The sequence below is a fragment of the Mustela putorius genome, unplaced genomic scaffold (assembly GCF_011764305.1).
Source record: "Mustela putorius furo isolate JIRA1106 unplaced genomic scaffold, ASM1176430v1.1 tig00000275_pilon_pilon_pilon, whole genome shotgun sequence".
NCBI lineage: Eukaryota > Metazoa > Chordata > Mammalia > Carnivora > Mustelidae > Mustela > Mustela putorius.
Genome location: NW_025421341.1, coordinates 17,907,049 through 17,932,877, shown reverse-complemented (window position 1 = coordinate 17,932,877; position 25,829 = coordinate 17,907,049). Strand labels below are relative to the sequence as shown.

The following is a 25,829-nucleotide window of genomic DNA, read 5'->3' as shown; positions in this document are numbered from 1 at the left end:
CATAATAACACTGCAGAATATTTCAGTTTAACTCCTCCCCTATCACACACCCTAGAAGTCTCTGGGAATCTTGAGAGCAAGGACCTAAACTTGTTTTTGTATTTCACACACATAGTATAGTCTGGCAAACAGTAAACACTCAATAAATGTTGAATGATTGTTTTACCTCAAACCTTCTGCCATAGCCAAGTGTACTTAACATTAATTAAATAACTCTTTAATAAATACGCCAACAAATATTAGCAGCTTACCCTTTGAGGTCATTAATTAATTTATTCTTTTCCTGGACTATTCGCTTATGGTGCATTCGGTGAAAATCACGCTCTTTTTGAGTTTTCAGCAGATCTTCTCTGGCCTTGCTGAAAATAATAATTTTAAAAATCACTACTAATTTGAAAAAAGCATTTGAAAAAGTAAAACATTAATTCATGATAAAAACCCTAAACAAAGTAGGTTTAAAAATAACATGCCTCAACATAATAAGGATCATGTATGAAAAACCCACAGCAATATCAACCAAATTGAGAGAAAACTGAGAGCTTTTCCTCTGTTCAGGAACAAAACAGTGTTGTCCACTCTCACCACTCTTATTTGACATAGTATTATTGGAAGTCCTAGCCACAGCAATCAGAAAAAAAAATGAAACAAAAGGCATCCAAATTGGAGGGAAGAAGTCAAACTTTCACTATTTGCAGATGACATGATATTCTAGATGAAAAACCCCAAAGACTCCACCAAAAAACTGCTAGAACCAACAGATGATTTCAGTAAAGTCCCAGGATACAAAATCAACATACAAAAATCTACTGAGTTTCTATATACTAATAATGAAGCAGCAGAAAAAGAAATAAAGGAATAAATCTTATTTTTAATTGCACTAAAACCATGATACCTAGGAATAAACCTAACCAAAGAGGTAAAAGAGCTGAAGTCTGAAAACCATAAAACACTGATGAAAAAAATTGAAGATGACACAAAGAAATGAAAAGACATCCCGTGTATTGACGAACTGGAAGAACAAATATTGTTAAAATGTCTGCCAAAGCAATCCACACATTTAATGCAATCTCCATCAAAATACCAGTAGCATTTGCCACACAGAACAAACAATCCTTAAACTTATATGGAACCACAAAAGACAACAAATAGCCAAGGCAACCTTGAAAAAGAAAAGCAAAGCTGGAGGGATCACAAGTTTGGACTTCTTACATTAAAAAGCTGTTGTAAGAGCACCTGGGTGGCTTAGTGGGTTAAAGACTCTGCCTTCGGCTCGGGTCATGATCCCAGGGTCCCGGGATTGAGCCCCACATCGGGCTCTCTGCTGAGTGGGGAGCCTGCTTCCTCCTCTTTCTCTCTGCCTGCCTCTCTGCCTACTTGTGATCTGTCTGTCAAATAAATAAATAAAAATGTTTAAAAAAACAAAAAAAGATGTTGTAGAGAGAGGAGTCAAGATGGCGGAGAGGTAGCAGGCAGAGACTACATCAGGTAGCAGGAGATAAGCTAAATAGCTTATCTAAACATTGCAAACACCTACAAATCCAATGGGAGATCGAAGACAAGAAGAACAGCAATTTTAGAAACAAAAATTCAACCACTTACTGAAAGGTAGGACTGGCAGAGAAGTGAATTCAAAGCGATGGGAAGATAGACCATGCGGGAAGGGGCTGGCTGCCGGCAAGCCGCAGAGCAACGGAGCACAAAATCAGGACATTTAAGTCTGTTCCACTGAGGGACATCGCTCCAGAGGCTAAACCAGGGTGAAGCCCACGCGGGGTCAGTGTAGGCTCAAGTCCCGCAGGGTGACAGAAGGATCGGGGGTGTGAGTGTCGCAGAGCTTGCGGGTATTGGAACGGGGAAGCTGGCTACAGAGACAGAGCCAACATTGAGCTTACAGCTCAGGGTTACCTTGAACCGGTTGCAGGCTGGGTGAGCTCAGAGCATGGTCCGAGGCCAGGGAGACGGGAGTGATTGGGCGCTATTCTCTGAGGGCACACTGAGGACTGGGGCCCCAAGCCCTCAGCTCCTCCAGGCCGGAGATTGGGAGGCTGCCATTTTCATTCCCGTCCTACAGAACTCTACGGAAAGCATTCAGGGAACAAAAGCTCCCAAAAGCAAACCTGAGCAGATTACTCAGCCTGGCCCCTAGTAAGGGTGGTGCAATTCCGCCTGGGACAAAGACACTTGAGAATCACTACAACAGGACCCTTCCCCAAAAGATCAATAAGAAATCCAGCCAGGACCAAGTTCACATACCAGGGAGTGCAGGTTCAATACCAAGGAGAGCAGCAGAATTCCAGAGGAAGAGAAAGCAAAGCACGGAACTCATGGCTTTCTCCTAATGATTCTTTAATCTTGCAGTTAATTTTTTTTCAATTTTTTTTCTTCTGCTAATTTTTTTTAACTTTTACCCTTTTCTTTTTTAACATTTTTTAACTAGTTTATCTTATATATATATTTTTTTCTTTTTTATATTTTTTCATTTGTTTTCTTTTTTTGGTCTCTCTTTTTTTTCTGAACCTCTTTTTATCCCCTTTATCCCCCCCTCCATGATTTAGGGTCTCTTCTGATTTGGTTAAAGCGTATTTTGCTGGGGTCTTTGTCACCCTTTTAGTATTTTACTTGCTCCTTCATATACTCTTATCTGCACAAAATGACAAGGCAGAAAAATTCACCACAAAAAAAAGAACAAGAGGCAGTACTAAAGGCTAGGGACCTAAACAATACAGATACTGGTAATGTCAGATCTAGAGTTCAGAATGAAGATTCTCAAGGTTCTAGCCAGGCTCAAAAAAGGAATGGAAGATATTAGAGAAGCCCTTTTGGGAGATATAAAAGCCCTCTCTAGAGAAATAAAAGAACTAAAATCTAACCAAGTTGAAATCAAAAAAGCTATTAATGAGGTGCAATAAAAATGGAGGCTCTCACTGCTAGGATAAATGAGGCAGAAGAAAGAATTAGTGATATAGAAGACCAAATGATGGAGAATAAAGAAACTGAGCAAAAGAAGGACAAACAGCTCCTGGACCACGAAGGCAGAATTCAAGAGATAATTGACACCATAAGATGAAACAACGTTAGAATAATTGGGATTCCAGAAGAAGAAGAAAGAGAGAGGGGAGCAGAAGGTATATTGGAGAGAATTATTGGAGAGAATTTCCCTAATATGGCAAAAGGAAAAACCATCAAAATCCAGGAGGTACAGAGAACCCCCCTCAAAATCAAAAAGAATAGGTCCACACACCCCATCACCTAATAGTAAAATTTACAAGTCTTAGTGACAAAGGGAAAATCCTGAAAGCTGCCCGGGAATAGAAGTCTGTAACATACAATGGTAAAAATATTAGATTGACAACAGACTTATCCACAGAGACCTGGCCAGCCAGAAAGAGCTGGCATGATATATTCAGAGCACTAAATGAGAAAAATATGCAGCAAACAATACTACATCCAGTTAGGCTATCATTGAAAATAGGAAAGATTAAAAGTTTCCAGGACAAACAAAAAGTGAAGAATTTGCAAACACCAAACCAGCTCTACAGGAAATATTGAAAGGGGTTCTCTAAGCAAAGAGAAAGTCTAAAAGTAGTAGATCAGAAAGGGACAGACACAATATACAGTAACAATCACCTTAAAGGCAATACAATGGCACTAAATTCATATCTCTCAATAGTTACTGTTAATGGGCTAAATGCCCCAATCAACAGACACAGGGTATTAGAATGGATAAAAAAACAAAACCCACCTATATGTTGCCTATAAGAAACTCATTTTAGACCCGAAGACACCTCCAGATTTAAAGTGAGGGTGTGGAAAACAATTTGCCATGCTAATGGACATCAAAAGAAAGCAGGGGTGGCAATCCTTATATCAGATCAATTAGATTTTAAGCCAAAGACTATAGTAAGAGACAAGGAAGGACACTATATCATACTCAAAGGGTCTTTCCAACAAGAAGATCTAACAATTTTAAATATCTATGTCCCTAATGTGGGAGCAGCCAACTATATAAACCAATTAATAACAAAATCAAAGAAACACATCAACAATAATACAATAATCATAGGGCACTTTAGCATTCCCCTCACTAAAATGGACAGGTCATCCAAGCAAAAGATCAACAAGGAAATAAAGGCATTAAATGACACCCTGGACCAGATGGACATCACAGATATATTCAGAACATTTCATCCCAAAGCAATAGAATACACATTCTTCTCTAGTGCACATGGAACATTCTCCAGAATAGATCACATTCTGGGTCCTAAATCAGGTCTCAACTGGTGTCAAAAGATTGGGATCATTCCCTGCATATTTTCAGACCACAATGCTCTGAAGCTAGAACTCAATCACAAGAGGAAATTTGGAAAGAATCCAAATATAGGGAGACTAAACAGCATCCTTCTAAAGAATGAATGGGTCACCAAGGAAATTACAGAAGAATTGAAAAAATTCATGGAAACAAATGATTATGAAAACACAACAGTTCAAAATCTGTGGAACACAACAAAGGCAGTCCTGTGAGGAAAATATATAGCGGTACAAGCCTTTCTCAAGAAACAAGAAAGGTCTCAAGTACACAACCTAACCCTACACCTAAAGGAGCTGGAGAAAGAACAAGAATGAAACTCTAAACCCAGCAGGAGAAAAGAAATCATAAAGATCAGAGCAGAAAACTATGAAATAGAAATGAAAAAAAAATAGAACAAATCAACAAAACGAGGAGATGGTTCTTTCAAAGAATTAATAAGATTGATAAGCCCCTGGCCAGACTTATCAAAAAGGAAAGAGAAAGGACACAATAAATAAAATCATGAATGAAAGAGGAGAGATCACAACTAACACCAAAGAAATACAAAGACTTACAAGAACATACTATGAGCAATTCTATGCCAACAAATTTGACAATCTGGAAGAAATGGGTGTATTCCTAGAGACATACAAACTACCACAACTGAACCAGGAAGAAATAGAAAGCCTGAAGACCCATAACCAGTAAGGAGATTTAAACAGTCATCAAAAATCTCCAAACAAACAAAAGCCCAGGGCCAGATGGCTTCCCAGGAGAATTCTACCAAACATTTGAAGAAGAACTAATTCCTATTCTCCTGAAACTGTTCCAAAAAATAGAAATGGAAGGAAAACTTCCAAACTCATGAGGCCAGCATCACCTTGATCCCAAAACTAGACAAGGATCCCATCAAAAAAGAGAATTACAGACCAATATCCTTCATGAACACAGATGCGAAAATTCTCACCAAAATACTAGCCAATAGGATTCAACAGTACATTAAAAGGGTTATTCACCACGACCAAGTGGGATTTATCCCAGAGCTGCAAGGTTGGTTCAACATCTGCAAATCAATCAGTATGACACAACACATTAATAAAAGAAAGAACAAGAACCATATGATACTCTCAATAGATGCTGAAAAAGCATTTGACAAAGTACAGCATCCCTTCCTGATCAAAACTCTTCAAAGTGTAGGGATAAAGGGCACATACCTCAATATTATCAAAGCCATCTATGAAAAACCCACCACAAATATCATTCTCAATGGAGAAAAACTGAAAACATTTTTGCTAAGGTCAGGAACATGGCAGGGATGTCCATTATCACCACTGCTATTCAACATAGTACTAGAAGTCCTAGCCTCAGCAATCAGACAACAAAAGGAAATTAAAGGCATCCAAATCGATAAAGAAGTAGTCAAACTATCACTCTTCACATATGATATGATACTATATGTAGAAAACCCAAAAGACTCCACTCCAAAACTTCTAGAACTTGTACAGGAATTCAGTAAAGTGTCAGGATATAAAATCAATGCACAGAAATCAGTTGCATTTCTCTACACCAAGACAGAAGAAAGAGGAATTAAGGAGTCAATCCCGTTTACAATTGCACCCAAAACTATAAGATACCTAGGAATAAACCTAACCAAAGGGGCTAAGAATCTATACTCAGAAAACTATAAAGTACTCATGAAAGAAATTGAGGAAGACACAAAGAAATGGAAAAATGTTCCATGCTCATGGATTGGAAGAATAAATATTGTGAAAATGTCTATGCTACCTAAAGCAATCTACATATTTAATGCAATTCCTATCAAAGTACCATCCATTTTTTTCAAAGAAATGGAACAAATAATCCTAAAACTTATATGGAACCAGAAAAGACCTGGAATAGCCAAAGGAATGTCGAAAAAGAAACCCAAGTTGGTGGCATCACAATTCCAGACTTCAAGCTCTATTACAAAGCTGTCATCATCAAGACAACATGGTACTGGCACAAAAACAGACACGTAGATCAATGGAACAGAATAGAGAGCCCAGAAATAGACCCTCAACTCTATGGTCAAATAATCTTCGACAAAGCAGGAAAGAATGTCCAATGGAAAAAAGACAGCCTCTTCAATAAATGGTGTTGGGAAAATTGGACAGCCACATGCAGAAAAATGAAATTGTACCATTTCCTTACACCACACATGAAAACACACTCAAAATGGATGAAGGACCTCAATGTGAGAAAGGAATCCATCAAAATCCTTGAGAACACAAGCAGCAACCTCTTTGACCTCAGCCTCAGCAACTTCTTCCTAGGAATTTCACCAAAGGCAAGGGAAGCAAGGGCAAAAATGAACTATTGGGACTTCATCAAGATCAAAAGCTTTTGCACAGCAAAGGAAACAGTTAATAAAACCAAAAGACAAGTGACAGAATAGGAGAAGATATCTGCAAATGACATATCAGATAAAGGGCTAATATCCAAAATCTATAAAGAACTTAGCAAACTCAACACCCAAAAAACAAATAATCCAACCAAGAAATGGGCAGAAGACAAGAACAGGAATTTCTGCAAAGAAGACATCCAGATGGCCAACAGACACATGAAAAAGTGCTCCATATCACTTGGCATCAGGGAAATACAAATCAAAACCACAATGAAATATCATCTCACACCAGTCAGAATGGCTAAAATTAGCAAGTTAGGAAATGACAGATGCTGGAGATGATGCGGAGAAAGGGGAACCCTCCTACATTGTTGGTGGGAATGCAAGCTGGTGCAACCTCTCTGGAAAACAGCATGGAGGTTCCTCAAAATGTTGAAAATAGAACTACCCTATGACCCAGCAATTGTACTACTGGGTATTTACCCTAAAGATACAAACATAGTGATCCGTAGTGTTCTATAAACACCCAAATGTTTATAGCAGCAATGTCTACAATAGCCAAACTATGGAAAGAACCTAGATGTCCATCAACAGATGAATGGATAAAGAAGAGGTGGTATATATACACAATGGAACACTATGCAACCATCAAAAGAAATGAAATCTTCCCATTCGCGACGATGTGGATGGAACTAGAGGGTATCATGCTTAGCGAAATAAGTCAATTGGAGAAAGACAGCTATCATATGATCTCCCTGATATGAGGAAGTGGAGATGCAATATGGGGGGGGTTAAGGGGGTAGGAAAAGAATAAATGAAACAAGATGGGATTGGGAGGGAGACAAACCATAAGTGACTCTTAATCTCACAAAACAAACTGAGGGTTGCTGGGGAGAGGGGGGGTTGGGAAAGGGGGATGGGGTTATGGACATTGGGGAGGGTATGTGCTATGGTGAGTGCTGTGAAGTGTGTAAACCTGACGATTCACAGACCCCTGGGGATAAAAATAGATTATAGGTTTATTTTAAAAAATTAATCAATTAATTAATTTAAAAAATAAAATAAAATAAAAGGCTGTTGTAATCCAAACTATGGTACTGACACAAAAATACACACATAGATCAATGAAAGAGCATAGAAACTTCAGAAATGAACCTATAACATATGTCAATTAATCTTCCACAAAGCAGGAAAGAATATCCAATGAATATATCTTTGGATATTAAAGATACTGTCTCTTGAACACACAGTTTTGGGAAAAGTGGACAGCAATGTGCAAAAGAATGAAATTGGACCACTTTTTTACACCATACACAAAAATAAACTCAAAATGGATGAAAGATCTAAACATGAGACCTGAAACCATAAAACTCCTAGAGGAGAACAAATGTAGTAACCTGTTTGACATCAGCCATAGCAACTTTTTTCTAGGTAGGTCTCCTGAGGCAAGGGAAACAAAAGCAAAAATAAACTATTGGGACTTCATCAAAATAAAAATCTTCTGCACAGCGAAGGAAACTTTCAACAAAAGTTAAAGACAATGTAGAGAATGGGAGAAGATATTTGCAAATGTTATACCTGATAAATGGTTAGTATCCAAACTATATAAAGAACTTTATGTAACTCAACACCTAAGGAACAAATAATCCAGTTTAAAAATGGGCAGAAGACATGAATAGACATTTTTCCAAAGAAGACACACAGATGGTCAATAGACACCTGAAAAGATTCTCAACATCACTGATCATCAGGGCAATGTGAATCAAAACTATAAGAAGATATCACCTCATACCTATCAGAATGGCTAATGCAACAACATAAGAAACAACAGGTGTTGGCAAAGATATGGAGGAAGGGGAATCCTCTTGTACTGCTATTGGGAATGCAAACTGTGGCAGCCACTCTGTAAAATAATATAGACGTTCCTCAAAAAGTTAAAAATACAACTATCCTATAACCCATCAATTGCACTATTTGGTATTTACCCAAAGAATACAAAAACACTAACCCAAAGGGATACATGCCCCAAGATGTTTAGAGTAGCATTATCTACAATAGTCAAATTATGGAAATAGCCCAAACATCCATTTATTGATGGACGTCCATCAATAATGGACAATGTGATATATAGATGCAACGGAATACTACTCAACCCTAAAAAAGGAAATCTTTCCATTTGCAACAGCATGGGTGGAGCTGGAGAATATTATGCTAAGTGAAATAGAGAAAGACAAAATACCAGACGATTTCACTTATATGTGGAATCTAAGAAATAAAACAAAGGAAGAAAGGGGAAAAAAGAGAGACTCTTAACTACAGAGATCAAACAGATAGTTACCAGACAAGAGATAGATGAAGGGATGGGTTAAATATGTGATGAAAATTAAGGAGTGCATTTTTCATGATGAGCACTGGATGTTGGATGGAAGTGTTGAATCACTATATTGTACACCTGAAAACTAGTATTACACCGTATGTTAGCTGACTGGAATTTAAATAAAAACTTTTAAAAAGTCACTCCTTAGGGCCACCTGAGTGACTCAGTGGGTTAAAGCCTCTGCCTTCAGCTCGGGACATGATCCTGGGGTCCTGGGATCGAGCCGCGCATTGGACTCTCTGCTCAGCGGGGAGCCTGCTTCCTCCAATCTCTCTCTACCTGCCTCTCTGCCTACTTGTGATCTCAGTCTGTCAAATAAATAAAAAATCTTTTTAAAAAATAACACTACTTATTCTTTTCTGAAAAAAGTATTTAATTATCAGTTTAAATCCAGTATTAAGTGATTCTAAAGATAATTTAAAAAAAAAAAGATTCTGTTATAATTCACACTGAAGGATTCTAAGCAACACAGTACCTGTAGGATTGGGAGATAAACTGGTCACCACCTATAGCTTCAAAAATAGTCATTCACACTTCATTTAAGAAAACAGGAAATTAAATATATGGACCAAAGTAATTTATATTCCATCTACTTCCAAAAAGAACTTGTTTATAAAACTGAAATATATATTTAAAACAGGATAACTCAAAATAATTACAAATAAAGGAAAAGACTTACAAAATGCTTGAATATATAGTTAAAAGACAATATACTGGGTTACTTAGTTCTGATAATTGTGAAAAAGAAAGCATGTATGTTCTGGGAAACACAGATTTTATTCTTGTAATACATATGAGAAATATGTGCCACCTGTAGATTACAGCAATAGAAGAATTGGTAACTTGATGAGAAAAGTTCTTTAGTATCAGTGTTGTAATACAGAAACATTCTTCAACTGGATAGACCTTCTGAAAACCCCTGATAGAAAGCAAACAAGGGTATTCTTTTTAAGCCTAGGCTGTAGGTAAAAAATTAATGGGAATGTTTCATCTACTTCCACAATAAGTTGGTTTCAATATAATAATGTAAAATATAATTATAATGTTACACAACAGTCTTAGTTAACTGATAAAGTGCTACTGGACTGAGACTCTCATGTCCTGAAAAATGGGTGCACTGAATTCATGTGCTTACATCTCGTAAGAGGTCACAATGGAACAAATCTGCTTCTCTGTACTACAGAACTTCAAAATACAGATTCACATAAAATAACTGCAAAAAATGTGTATTTCTGCATGAAGAACTATGTCAAAGCAATCCCTGAGGAGCAGAGACTGGAATGCTGCCAGTGGGATGAGTTTAGGTTTTCAGGCCTTTAATGGGGCATATTGTGATCAGTGGGACTTGTTACTGCAAGATCAAGTCCCATATGGCATATGATGAAAGTGTCTCATCCATTCTTCCAAGTTTCTTTCTTCCCTTCTCCTCAAATGCTCAAACTCCCCCATTTTTTAACACGATCCTTTTTTGGACATGTTCTTTATTTTACTGCCAATGTTGTAGTTTTTTTTTTGTTTTGTTTTTTGGTTTTTTTTTTTTAAAGGAAAGCCCAAGTTATATCTGTTTGGAAATGTGAACAAAGCCTAACTCTTCAATACTCAATATTCCATTTTTTTAGTGTATTCTGAATATATGTATTTAATTGTATTTCCTTATTATTAAAAAGACTAATATAGTACATATGTCTAAGTAGCAGACACTCAGTTGGATCTTTTAAGGATGAAAATGTACATAGATTTCCTTTCAGACAGGAAATGATGACATACCAAGTTTATAATAAAATCAATTCTAATAATAAAAAAGTTGTAGTTTTTATCACAAGTATATAAACAATAAGTCTTAGTCCCCACAGACTACCACCACCATCTAACCTCAACTTCACCTCCTTGCAAACAACTTTGAAGGTACAAGAAACGGTTCACATACCTTTTTGCACATAAAAATATTCAATAAATATTACTGTTATCATCACATCACTATTACTATTTAGTATAGCAGAAAATATATACTAAATTTCTCTAACAGCTTGATTTATTTACCTAAAATAGGAGGTTTGCCAGTAGATAAATATCTTTTAATGGACAAAAAATATCAGGATACGTGTTTATTAGTAACACTGTAAAACTTTATAAAAGAATTTAAACTTTCATGAACATCTATTTTGAGTCTACTAAAGTGGTCTTACTTTCAAAAACTTGATGAGTTCTATAAATGAGTTAATGTTCCATTTCTCTTATCTGAAATATAAAGCCATACAGACTAGGTTTAAAAGTACTTAAAAAATAATTTTTTTTGCAAATTATCTTAAGCAAAACTACAAATATGCAGCACTGCATCAGCTCCCTTTTTATACACCTTTACAGGCCTATTTGTACTTATCCCAGGAAAGAAAGCATAAGAATTGATTGAAGTAAAGACCTTAAAGATTTCTGACCATTAAATTGGTTTTCAGGGACTTGCTTTCTATTTGCACAAATGAAGTCTACTCAGTAAAACAATTTAGATTCATTTCATGGTGATGCTTCTTTTATGACCTTCCTGCTGCCCATCCGCTTAATAAAAAGAAAATAAAAGTTGCACTAAAAAGTAAAATTTATAATATTCATATAAGCAATTAACATTTTAAACTATACAATATTTTATTAATACGGCATCTTTTTGATTTAAAAACAAATCTACTAAGATACCAGAGATTCTATTTAAGTACAATGATGTAAAACTTACTCGATGAACATTCTATTTAGATTTGTTAATCAAACAAATGTTCTTTAGAACATACTTCTTACAGGCTTTTTCTTAATGAGGTGGCAGAATGACTAATTTTCTCACTTCAGGAAACCAACATACCCAAATCTACAATTAAAGCATAAAATATTAAAATACTCGTGTTTTTATATTACAAAAGCACTGTCCCAAAGTCTCCATATTTCAAATTATGAATGTGATTTAATAGTGGGCTCTTAAAAATTATTTTTAAATTAATGCCCCCAGTAAAATAATTTTGATAACTGAAAAGTTTTAACTAAGTATTTTAAGTGACCACTTAATAATAGATTTATTGAGTTATTTTGTTATAATTTGGCAAAAGGAAGCATACAATCATTTTCTTGTTTATTTGCACCAAAGTAGGCCATCTTTGTCATGCATTTTTCTCATGTACAAACACAAATCAAAGTAAATTCTGGTAACAGTATTACACAATTACCAATTATTTCATTGTTTCAACTGGATATAAATGAATTCATTTTACTCACTAATATTAATATTGGAATAATTGTTGGATAGCCAAAATGAGTTCAATCATATTTGAGGAAAACTTTCATTATATACTTAACCAAAAAAGAAAGAGATACACCCATGTTCAGAAAAAAATACCTTCTTAATTTAACAAGCAATTACCTAAACACTAAACCATAAAATTTTATAGGCCTCATTATTATCTTTATTTCCACAGTGTTTGTTTCTGAAAGTCATTAAATTAAATGGGTCTTTGGAAAAGCTGGATGCTCTTTGACCTTCTATAGAACTGAATTTTGTAAGTGAAGTTAGGGCTACTTAGTAAAGCACCTAAATTTTCCTCAATATTAATTGCTTTTTAATTTTAGTCTTTTTTATGTCCATATTTTCTGACAGAAGATTAAAAAAGTCTTTCATTATTTTTCAAATGGTACATTTTAATCTTCTAATTAGCAATCTTGGTCAATCTTTATTTTCTGTCAAACCTTCAGTACACACTCAATAAAACTTTCCTAGTCTGCATTTCTCTAACATAGAAGCCCAGCAAAAGACAGCAATACTCTAAATGAAGCAAAACTTAACTTTATGGAAAGTTATTAAAAATTCCATTATGAAGGGAAAATGATGTCTACTCCAAGGGAATGGTATAAAAGGGACAAAATCATCAATTACTCTAAAAATTATGAAAAGCTTAACTAAAAAGGCAAAATGTTAATAGCACACATTCATTTAAGCCTCTCCTACTTGTCAGAGGTATGCCCTGGGGTTATGGTAATCACAGGACACTCCCATTATATGGAGCTCACAAAATAACAACAAAATATAAATTAGATAATTAGATGCAAAGGTATAAATTTCAAGCTCCTTCATACGTACACAGTATTAAGTTAAGGATAATCTAAACAAATGGAGGGATATACCATGAGATAAGAAACTAAAATCTATGAATACATCAATCCTTAAAAATATATATGTATATGTAAATATACATGTACACATACACATACACACATACATTCTTCTCAACTCAATCAAGAATTCAATGAATCAAATTCAACTCAATCTCAAACTCCCACCTATCTACAGAAATTGACAAAAGTGACTCTAAAATTTATATGGAAATACAAAGGACCCAGAATAGCCAAACTATCTTTGAAAAACAACAAAGTTATAGGACTAATGCGACCTGACTTCAAGAACTTACCAAAAGCTACAGTAATCAAGAGGGTGGTACTAAAATACAGACAAATAAATGGAACAAAACAGAGTCTAGAAATAGACCCACAATTATAGGACCAAATGATTTTCAATAAAAATTCCAAAAAAATTCAATGATGGATAAAATGTTCTTAAGAATGGTGCTAAAACAATTTTATATTCCTTTAGAAAAGAAAATTAATCTCTAGCTCCTACCTTACACCATATACAAAAATGAATGATAGATACAGGCTGAAATAAAAATTCTTAATCTTTAAAGCTTTTAGAAGAGAACAGAGACTACTACCTCCAAGACCTGGGAGTAGGCAACAGTATTTCAGACAAAATATCAAAAGCAATACTATTAAAAATAAATAATTTTTATTTTTATATTAAATTTAGTTTTATACTTTTAATATTTATGAAATATTAAAATATTTAAAATTTTAAAATATTTTTATTTTATTTTATATTAAATTTATTCAAAATATAAGACTTCTGCTCACCCAAAGACACTATAAAGAAACTATAATTATAAAATTATAAAGAGTGAAGCCATAGCTGGGAGAAAATATTCACAATGTGCTGACAAAAGATATATACCCATAATATGTACAGAACTCTTACAACTCAACAATAAGATAAAAAATCCAACCAAAAATGGGCAGGACTTACACAGAAAGTAAGAAAGATGAAAAGCCAATAAGTACACACACACACACACACATACAAATATGTTCAATATCATTAGGTATTAGAAAATGCATATCAAAACCACAACAAGCTGCTATTATACAATTAGTAAAATGGCTGAAATGAAAAACACTAACAACACTCAATGTTGGAGACAATGTAGAATAACGAGAATGCTCATAGACTGCTACTGAGAATGTAAAATGACCCAAGTAAATGTTGGAAAATGGACTGTCGATTTTTTTTTTAAGATTTTATTCATTTGTCAGAGAGAGAGAGAGAGAGAGCGCACACAAAAGCAGGGGAAGCAGCAGGCAGAGGGAGAAGCGGGCTCCCCACTGAATAAGGAGCCCAATGTGGGACTTGATCCCAGGACCTTAGGATCATGACCTGAGCTCAAGGCAGCCACCCAACCGACCAAGCCAATTTCTTAAAAATACACACTTACCCTTTGATCCAATAATTTCACTCCTAAATTTTTAACCAAAATAAAGAAGACACATTTCCACAAGAAGCTTTGTACACAAATCTTCATAGCAGAGTTATTCATTAGGAACCACAATTGCCAACAATCCAATAGAAAAAGAATAAACAAAATGTGACATACACTATATAACAGAATACTGCAAAACAATAAGGAAGAATAAATTACTGATAAATTCAAAAGTCATATATATTTTACAGAGTTTATGCTGAATGTAAAATGTCAAATACAAAGAAACATACATTCTGTGATTGCAGAGGCAGAGATGTCTAAGAAGGGACACGGAAATTTCTGGATAGAGAGAAATGTTCTACATTGAGATGGCTATGAAAGTGACAAGAATTTAACTGTTTGTCAAAATTATGCAGCTAAGTCTCATACATCCCAATATAGGTAAATTATAACTCAAAAAAGAACTATAAAAAATAATGTATTACACTAAGGAGATTTAGGGTAGGGTGTGGTTGGGGGTACAGATGAAATAAGAATGCCAGAAAGATGGTTATGTTCATTACTCTATGATAGGTAAGTCAAGCACAACCATTGCCTTCATCAAGTTCACAAGAGTACAGAGAATATTAGTAAAGAAATAAAATATAAACTTCTGTAACTATGAACTAGTGAATGTTATGAAAGGAAAAAAGTGTACTATAATATAGAATACTGGTTTAATCTTTACTGAGCACTCACCATGTGACAGACATTGTGCTAAACACTTTAAAATGATTCCCCTCAAGGACCATTAATACCTTCTGACTTACATATGAGGAAACTAAATGGTAATTATATTATTATAGCTAATAAGGGGGAGAGAATCAAGTAGTTGCGTAGCTTTTTCCACAATACCTGACCTGGTATCAATGTTTGTCCTCAGTGAAAGTTCGAGTGGTATTAGTAATGCTGAGTTTGACAACAGCAAATACTGTCCTTTCAAGAACCTAACTGTTCCATAAAATTTTGTTTGACTTCATTATTATGCTATAACCAGTTAAGTCAACCTACAAGAAAGTTATGCAGGATATAACGTATTCCATATTTTTATCATGTCCCTCCATCCAGTCTATTTTCCAACAAAAACAAGCTCACATTATGCTTTTCTTCAAAATTATCCATTGGCCTCACATACCACTTGGGAAAAAAAGCAAAGTTCTAACATAGGGCTCTACCACTTATCCCCTGGTTCCAATGACTATGGTCTCCTTACTAGCCCCGTAACAAGCCAAGCTGTGCCCACCACAGGCTCTGTGTACTTCATTTCCCCTCTGCCTGGAATTCCCTTTTCCCAACTTCATACATGGCCTCCCTCAGTTTCTTCAGGTATCAGACAGGATTTCTCTCACCACCCTATATAAAACTGCACCCCATTTATCTCTGTCTTCTTTACCATGTTACTTTTCTTCCTAGAATTGGGACTGTATCAGAATAAACTATTGAGGACTGCCTGGGTGGTTCAGTCAACCCAGGTGATGCCTTCAACCCAGGTGATGATCTTGTGGTCCTGAGATGGAGCCTTGCGTTAGGCTCCCTGCTCAGCATCGAGTCTGCTTCTCCCTCTCCCTCTCCCTCTGCCCCTCCTTCTCTGCTCACGTTCACTCTCCTTCTCTCAAATAAATAAAATCTGAAAAAAAAACTATTAAAACTGCATCTAAATAAAAAGCTTTTTCACAGTGAAGGAAACCATCAACCAAACAAAAAGGCAATCTACTGAATTGGAGACGATATTTGCAAATTATATATCCAGTAAGGGGTTAATATCCAAAATATATGAAGAACTTATACAACTCAACACCAATTTAAAAATAAGAGAACCTGAATAGACATTTTTCCAAGAAGACATACAAATGGACATGTGAAAAGATGCTCTACATCACTAATCATCAAGTACATGCAAATCAAAACCATGATGAGATGTTCTCTTACACCTATCAGAATGCTAGTATGAAAAACAAAAGAAGTAACAAGTTTAGGCAAGGATGTCGAAAAAAAGCAACCCTCATACACTATTGGGGTAAATGTAAATTGGTGCAACCACTGTGGAAAAGGTATGGAGGAATCTCAAAAAATAAAAAACTAAAATACCATATGATCCACTAATTGCACCACTGAGTATTTACCCAAAGAAAGTGAAAACACTAATTCCAAAAGATACACATCCCCTAGCTTACTGCAGCATTATTTATAATAGTCAATATATGGAAGCAACCTAAGTGTCCATGAACAGATGAATGGATAAGGAAGATGTCACACACACACACACACACACACACACACACAGGAATAATACACCACCATAAAAAAGGATGAGATGGTAACCTTTGGAACAACATAGATGGACTAAAGGGTATTCCGCAAAGCGAAATAAGTCTCTCAGAGAAAGACAAACACCATATGCCATCACTCATATGTGGAATCTAAAAAATAAAACAATGTAACAAACAAAAATCAGAATCAGACTTATAAATACAGAGAACAAATTGATGGTTGCCAGAGGCAAGAGAGGTGGGGGGAATACACAAAATGGGTGAAAGTGGGAGATGAGACTTCCAGTTATGGAATGAATAAATCATAGGAATAAAAGGCACAATATAGGGAACACAGTCAATGATGTTGTAATAGTGATGCATGGTGACAGATGATAGCCATATTTAAGGAGAGTACAGCATAACAGAAATTGAATCACTATGTTGCACATGAAAATTATATAAGTGTGTGCCAACTATACTCAAATGAAAAATTATTTAAAAAATTAATAAGGTAAGGTAACAATCCAGAGCCATGAATTAAAGCTCATTTGAGGAAATAAATACTTTTCTCTATATTCTTGTACCTAAAGATAACTGCCAATTGAAAATGAGGAAGTGGAGAAACATTTATCATGCAAATGGGTGTCAAAGAAAGCTGGAGTAGCAATATTTATATTGGACAAACCAGACTTTTTTGTTCTTACATTGTTTTTATCCTGCTTTAATATCAAGATAGTACTGGCCCTACAGAATGATTTTTATGTGTTCCCTTTATCCCATTATTTTTAAGATTTTGATTGTCATTTTTTTTTTCATGTTTGGTAGAATTCACCTATGAAAGCATGTGGTCTTGGACTTTTCTGTACTGGGAGATTTTTTATTCCTAATTCAGTTTTCATTCTTGTTATTGTCTACGATTACCTATTTCTTAGATCCAAGATTCATGATTCAATCATGATAAAATAAAATAGCATTAAAATAGAACATATCGGAAGGAAGGTATGTGGGTAGATAGGTAAAATAGATGAAGAAGATTAAGAGTATACTTAATGCGGAACACTGAGTAACGGTGTATAGAACTGCTGAATCACAATATTGTACACATAAAACTAATATAACACTGTTAACTATACTGAAATTAAAACAAAAATTAAAAATAACATTAGGAAACCATTGGGGAATATCGAAAACAGGAGTAATTCTAAATCTAAGAATTATTGAAGCAGATGTCAAGAAAATGAGAAAGTGAATTAAATTCATGATGTTGAGTTTCAAAATATGTTTAAGTGTATAATAGTAACTTTGTAAGAAATTGCATTTGGAGGTCTTGTCTATTCTTTAACATGTCTGAAGGGGTCACAATAACCAAATTACAAACAAATGTGTAATTCAGAAATAAATTCTTATGGGAACTTAATTGATTACATAATCGGTCAAAAGTTACCAAAAATGGCTTTTCACATGTTTGTCTACTATGACCTTAACATTAAAACTGAGTATTAAAAAAATTTTAAAAGTAAGTAAAATTGAGTATTCAAATATATATACAATAAAAAATAATAGATAAATGAAATGAAAAATGGTCTGCATTTTATCATAAAAGTACTGTTATATTCTTCTTTTTCAAGAAAGAATATCAAACTTGGAAACCACTCTGGAAAACAGTTCAGCAGTTTTTATGGAACTACCCCATCATCCCAGGGAAATGAAATTATGTATCTACAAAAAGTCTTACATAAGAATGTCATAATTGCATCATATATAAAGCAGAAACTTGACACAACCCAAATTTCTGTCAAATGAAGTATGAATAGACAAATCATGATATATTTGCATAATGCAATACCATTTAATAATTTTAAAAACGAACTATGGATACTTACAAATCTATGGATGAATCTCAAAAATCTTAACTGAAAGAAGACAAACCGAAAAGAGTACATACTATATGAGTCCTTTCAAAAGAACTTCAAGACTGAGTTAAACCAATAGATGGTGGTAGAAATCAGAACATTAATTGCCTAAGAAAAGGAGTACAGGAAAATTTTCTGCTGTGATGGAAATGTTTTATAATTTTGAGTTGACTTAGTGACTATATGGGTATATATGTTAATTAAAACACACTGAATGTTAAACATCTGTATACTTTACAGTATATAAACTTTTTTAATTAATAGATCTTATTTTTTAGGAAAAAAATTATCAAACTGCTACTTACATTATTCTTCTCCAGTATCTAGTATATACTTTTACCTTCAAAGTAACTATAAACACTTTTTAATAGTATATTTTTCCCCCTTAAAAACATCTATGTAATGGATGTAATTTAAACATTTATTTCTAAAGCTTTTTTTAAAATCAAGGTATAATTTACTGGTAATGTTGTACCAGTTTCAGGTACACAATGATTCAATATTCAGATATAGTGCAAAATGATCACAATAATATAGTTAACATCCATCACCACACATACATATACATATATATATATATATATATTTATCACACAAAAATACATTTTAGATAACACTTGTAGCAAGATAAAGAAGACCTCTGTTCTAAAATAGGCATTGCTTACAACAGAGAAAAAGACCATTTTTTTAATTATAGCAATTCAAATTAAACTTAGAGTGAAATATTTCCCTTTTCACGTCTTCCTTTATGCCTCATCATTGCTGAATTTCAAAAATATTAATGAGTGATGATTAAAAAAAATCCAAGGATGATAGTCTTTAGAGATATTGATGATAATAGCTGACATTTTCAAAGCACTTTGTGATTTACACAGCTCTTTAATATAGATTGTCTCATTTAATTATCACCTCACTCCCTAGGAGTTAATAATATTATGCATAATTACTCCCAGTTTAACAATAAGAAAACTGAGTTAATAAGTAGCAGAATATTGGAAGCTAGATATTTGAACCTTAAGTTCAATACTCTTTCCATGGCAACTCTCTTCTCTAGATAAGTATTAAGCTTAGAGCTATATTATGATTTCTCTGATTTTTTTGATATATCATTAAATGCTACCAGTATAATCAGAACAACATATAACATATCTGTAAACATTGGTTATTATTAGAATATTGGTTATTATTAGAAAAGTATTTAACATCTACACTTAACTTGCTTTAAGAAACAGTCTTAACCCTGAAAAGGAAAACTTCATGGTAAAGTCTATAAAAGGAATCCCATATTTACTCTAATCCCTATTGGAAAAATATCTTCAGGGGCGCCTGGGTGGCTTAGTGGATTAAAGCCTCTGCCTTCAGCTCAGGTCATGATCCCAGGATCCCAGGATTGAGCCCCACATTGGGCTCTGCTCAGCAGGGAGCCTGTTTTCTCCTCTCTCTCTGCCTGCTTGTGATCTCTGTCAAATAAATACATAAAATCTTTAAAAAAAAGATATTACTTATAAAAAAAAATCTTCAAAAGTCAACTGAAAAACCTGTGTGATAAAACATTACAATGTAGAACTTATAGCATGACAAAAGTAGTTTGGTAATATTTTACAAAACTTCATTCTCCATTTTCAAAAATGTATCCAACAGAATAAAGCTCCAGATATGTGTTTCACCAAAAGGTGTCATGAGAGCCTAATATTCACTTAATGATATAAATATTAAGCATCTTCTAAGGGGCAAGCATCTTTCCTTCAAATTTTCTATGTCAAGTAGATTAAAGCAAATAAATATTTTCCTTTCTAATCTGCTAAAGCTTAATTATATCAAATAAGATATATTTAAGAGATAATAATCATAATCATTGAAACTAAAACTGCATATTAATAAATATAGCAAATTTTATATACATTTAGTATGATTGTTTAATAAACACAAATAAGAATGAGATTTCATTTGAGTGATATCTGTTTTAATTATGGGATTATGATTTGCATAGGTAATAGTTTATATGGTTTTGATTATAGTTATTCAATATTATACTCAATAAAGAACCAGTAATCAACCAGAACTATTTAATGTCACTATGACAAAATTCATTGCAGAAAGCAGCTCTTATCTATTCAAAAGAAATTAGCAAACTCAAGCAATAATTCTAAGATCAGGAACTGAAACAGTATGCCAGGCAGCACTCTGAAAAATTTGCTGTGTCAAATTCCCAGCGCATCCATTAGGTGTCTATACAATATCACAGTGAGCATCAGGGCCAATAGTGCAAACCACTTCTGAGAAATGAAGGGAGAATAAAGAGCATGCTGGTTCTAGTAACTTACTATTCTGCAGATCATCATACACTTCTCTTTAAAATATAAAAGGAAGTTGTATAACTTGCAAAAACACTTCTACAAGTATAAGTAATAAGGAATAAATGATCATACAAAATTTTTTTATATACTACCACCTTTTAAAAGTAGGAGTTTTAAAATTTTCCCTCACTTTGCAATACAAAGTTTTGTTTCTTTACATTAAACTTCTTTTTTTTAAGATTTTATTTATTTATTTGACAGACAGAGATCACAAGTAGGCAGAGAGGCAGGCAGAGAGAAGAGGAGGAAGCAGGCTCCCTGTTGAGCAGAGAGCCTGATGTGGGGCTCAATCCCAGGATTCTGGGATCACGACCTGAGCCAAAGCCACCTTGGGTGGCTTTAACCCACTGAGCCACGCAAGCGCCCCTACATTAAACTTTTTTACAAAGATTAAAAATATTATGTTCTTGTATGGTAGTTCTGCTTATCGAATTTTTTGTTTTGATATAATTCTTTAACAGAAAACCACTCTTCAAGTATGTTTAATAAAAAATAATGAACAAAGAATGAACTTTCTCTACTCCATATCTAAGCACTGATTTTCCATTTAACATTTTCTTAGATGAGTAGACTCATCCCTATTCAACACATTCACATGTTTGTCTTTGCCAGAATAACAGTGTTTATCTAAATTTGTTCACCAAAAACTATGTCTTCCATTAATCAGAGAAAGAAAGATTTGGCTTCCGTTAAGCTTCTCTTCTATGCATAAATTCATGCTAGGAGATTATAAAATAATTTCCTTTGGGGAATTTTCAAACACCAAAATTCCTCTAACTAGGAATACACTAGCTCCTTCCTTCCTCTTTGACTTCTATAATTTTATTATTATTTCAGACATTAGCTTATCCTCATAAAGGAAGAATCCACAAACCATGAAAAGATTATCAAAACCATAAGAAAGTGAGTGTATCATAACAAATTAACCATCTCCTGTATAACTTCCTACATTCCATTTTTCCTAATGGGTTGCAATTGTGAGAGTTCTGATCATCTATTCAATTAATTTGCTAGTGAAGCCTTTCACATTCTTTCCAACTAGAACTTAAATATAATTCAATTCAGAATTAAAGCTCTGGTACATTAACCATAGTTAGCTTCATTCAACTCTCCCATTTAGTCCAAAAGAAAAAAAAATATCATTTAAAAATTAACATACTCAGCTGCCTGTTTGTAGCATTTCAAGTCTTTCTTCAAATTTTTGTTCTCATTTTCTAAAAGCATATTCTGCGTGTAGACATCTGGAACATTCCCAGTATCTCTAAGTTCAGTTACTCCCTTCTGTATTAACTCATACCTAGAATAAAATCAAACAAAAGGCTTTATTTTGTTTCTTTCTACTAACTTGGCTTAATTTATGTACAATTCAGAAAGTTAAGTCCTACAGGATATTAACAGAAATGAGCTGCGGTATTACTTTTGTAAACTAAAATGTCAAAATTCATAATATGTATTTACAATTTTAAAAAATAATTGCTAGGTACTAATATCATGGTACATATAACCAAACATCTCGTATATTCCATGCACTAATCTAGACACTGGTGAAATTAACAAAGCAGTCCAAGCCCCCATATCACAGTCTACTGTGAAGAGTGATACGTTCTATGAAATAAAATAAAGCAGAATAAGAAGGATAGAGAGATTGAAGTGGAGAGTGATGGGGGCATTTGTGCTCTTTACATAGGTTGAAGACAGAAAGTATGACTTGCAAAGTGCTACTTGAGCAGAGAACTGAAAGAAATAAGGAACCAAGTCAGGGGGATATGAAGAAGGGAGCATTCTTGGTTGACAGAAAAGTAAACGCAAATATCCTTAGGAAAAAAAGTGCATGACATGCACAATTAAAAGCAACAGCCTGTATATCTGGAGTATCTGGAACTGGAGGAAGGAAGAAAGTGGTGAGATACGGGTCAGGAAGACAGCAGGAAGCTGGAAAGAGGAATGTGACTTTACCTGAATCAGACTGAAGCCATTGGAAGGCTCTGAGAAACAAGAGATACTCTTGCTTTAAAAGGATTAGTCTGTTGGAGGGAGGTGAGGGGATGGGTAGATGAAAGATGGGTATTAAGGAGGGCACTTATGATGGCACTGGGTGTTATAAGTGTTGAATCACTGAATTCTACTCCAGAAATCAACATTAGACTGTATGTTAACTACATAAAAATTTTTTTTAAAAAAGGGAACTTCTACTGTTAAAAATATGTATTAGTCTGACATCTGCTTAAAGAAACTGACCCTAGAGGAGCAACAGTAGAAATAGAGAGACTAGTTTGGAGGCTGTTGCTGTAGTCCAAAAGAGAGAGAATGGTGGCATGAACAAAGTTGGTAGCAGCAGAGATTATGAGAAATATGTCCCTTTTGGACATGCTGTAAAGGTGGAGCCAACTTATTGGTGGAGCCAATAGAGATTTTCCTACGAATCATCTCCCAAGTGTTGATTAATAAAAGAGGTCAAAAATGACTCCAGTGTTTCTGGTGGAAACACTTACAAAGCCACTTACAAAGATGGGAATGAATGCAGCAGGAATTGGATGGTTGGAGAAATTAACGATGTTCAATGCAATATGTCTACTAGTCAATTAAGTGAAATGAATACTGGGTATACATGTCCAGAGCTCAGGGAAAAAGTCAGGACTTGGAATGCAAATTGGGGAATCATCAGTAAATATATACAATTTAAAGTCACAAGACTGTAAAAGGCTACCTAGGAAGTGAATGTAAAGAGAAAAATGAAGTTTTTGGATTGTTTCAAGACTGGAAGAGAAGGAAATACTACCAGAGACTAAGAATCAGAGGGGATAGTGAAGTAGTGAGTGAATATGAGAACATTGTGGTTCAGGACCTGTTGGGCACAGCAAAGATGGCACTGGCCTGCCTTCTCTTCCGGCTAGAAAAGGCGCCACCGTGGCAGTATTGACGCCAACGTGGCGGTTTCGGTTCCGCATATCTCTGATATTTCCTCCTCTCGCCCAACACACCCTACCCAGTTACTGACTACGTAACCAAACCCCATAGGCTCTCTCCCCACTGACCTCATTTCCCATCCCCTACCCAATATAAGCTGCAACCCCGCTCAATAAAGTGAGATCCTGCTTCCACAGATCCCCGAGTCTGGTGTGGTTCGTTAATGCGCCTGGACTCGCGACACTCGCCATCCCGCTCAGCCCCAAGGGGAGCTACCGGCTGGCCCGGACGCTCTCCTCGTGCCTGTCGGCCCGCAAAACCTACCGGAGTCCGACAAGGACCGAAATAAATAAAGTTTTCCAAAAAGGAAGACATGAACAACAGTGATGAATGCTGCATACAAGATGAATAGGAGTACTAAGGATCAGTCACTGAATTTGGCAATGAGCAGCCCTGAAAAACCTTTTAAGATGATAGTTTCATTAGAGTAGGTATAAGAGTAGGAAATAAGGAAGTGGAAACATACTCGTTGAAGGAGACATGATAAAGTGGAGCCTAGAAAATCAAGATGAACTTAAAAGAGGATGTGGAATTCAGGGTGTTTTTTTGGTCTTCTACCTTTTTTAAAATATATGAAATACTGTATATCTATGCTTATCGGAATGATCCAGCAGAAAGAGAAAAAGCTTAGAGTGCAGGAAAAGAGAGAGGACAACTGCCAAAGCAATGCCCCTGAGTAGGTAAGAGGAGCTGGGCTCCAGTAGACAACTAGAGGGTTGGCCTTAGATGACAGCATGCACAGCTCAGCCTCTGTGACATGTGAGGAGGAGGAGGCCTGAGAACAGAGGTGGCAGGTTAGTAAAGAGAGAATCAGGAGTCATAGAACTTTTATTTTCTCAGTGAATTAAGAAGCAACATCAGAAAACCATTTATAGATTTGGAAATAATTATAATTTTAATTATATATATGTATATATTATATATAGCAATAAAGCTAAATAAAAAACGATACAAATGGAAAAACATTTCAGTAATAAAGTTATTAATCAAGAAATCCCTATAAACTTTGCTATAGATGACCTAAACATTTGTTTAAAAATGTTTAATTATCAGCATTTTCATATCATAAATCTTAATTTTATTAACATATTACATATTAATAATCATATGGCTGTGTTATACTTCTTATCCAATACTAAAAAAAAAGCCAAGAAAACAAAAGAACAGCAAGACAAGTTCTGCAGAATATCTAAAAAGTTAAGAAAACAGAATCAATATTAAGTAATATTTGCCATAATTTATAAAACAGAGAACTATTTAATCACAAATTCACTATTATATTCATACATAGAATGTGATTTATACTTCTCTCAGAAGAAGTAAGGATTGATTAAAGTATTAGACCATAGTGCTCACTTCAGCAGCACATATACTAGACCATAAAGTTTTTCTGACCATAAAATGGGTTTTCAGCTACCTGCATTATTTAATACAGAAAAAAAATCCATAAAGAAATTATTTTGATAAGAAAAAAAGTGGTATGTAGTCCTTCTCTAAATGCTATGTAAATAAATTAATATGTGGTAAAATATATACAAATCAAGCATAATACAACATATCACATACTATATCATATATATCTTGAAGACATTCAAAAATAATTTATTGTGAAAAATTTCTGTAGTTTATGCTAAAATATCAAAGATGACTTTAAACTCGGCAAAACTATTCTAATACTATTAGATAATT

General features: G+C 34.5%; 1 protein-coding gene across 2 annotated transcripts in view; it reads right to left on the bottom strand.

Moving 5' to 3' along the window:
* The window catches only part of SPAG16 (sperm associated antigen 16), a 1,017,727-nt gene that overhangs the window by 974,942 nt on the left and 16,956 nt on the right, over positions 1–25,829 (bottom strand). Inside the window, exons 5-6 of one of the 2 annotated variants that reach the window (XM_004767008.3) lie at positions 22,333–22,470; positions 252–359 (exon numbers count right to left, since the gene is read on the bottom strand). In XM_004767008.3, the coding sequence (XP_004767065.1) occupies positions 252–359; positions 22,333–22,470 (246 nt within the window). The remainder of the gene's footprint in view (positions 1–251; positions 360–22,332; positions 22,471–25,829) is intronic. The other variant, XM_045078716.1, reaches the window with a different exon arrangement.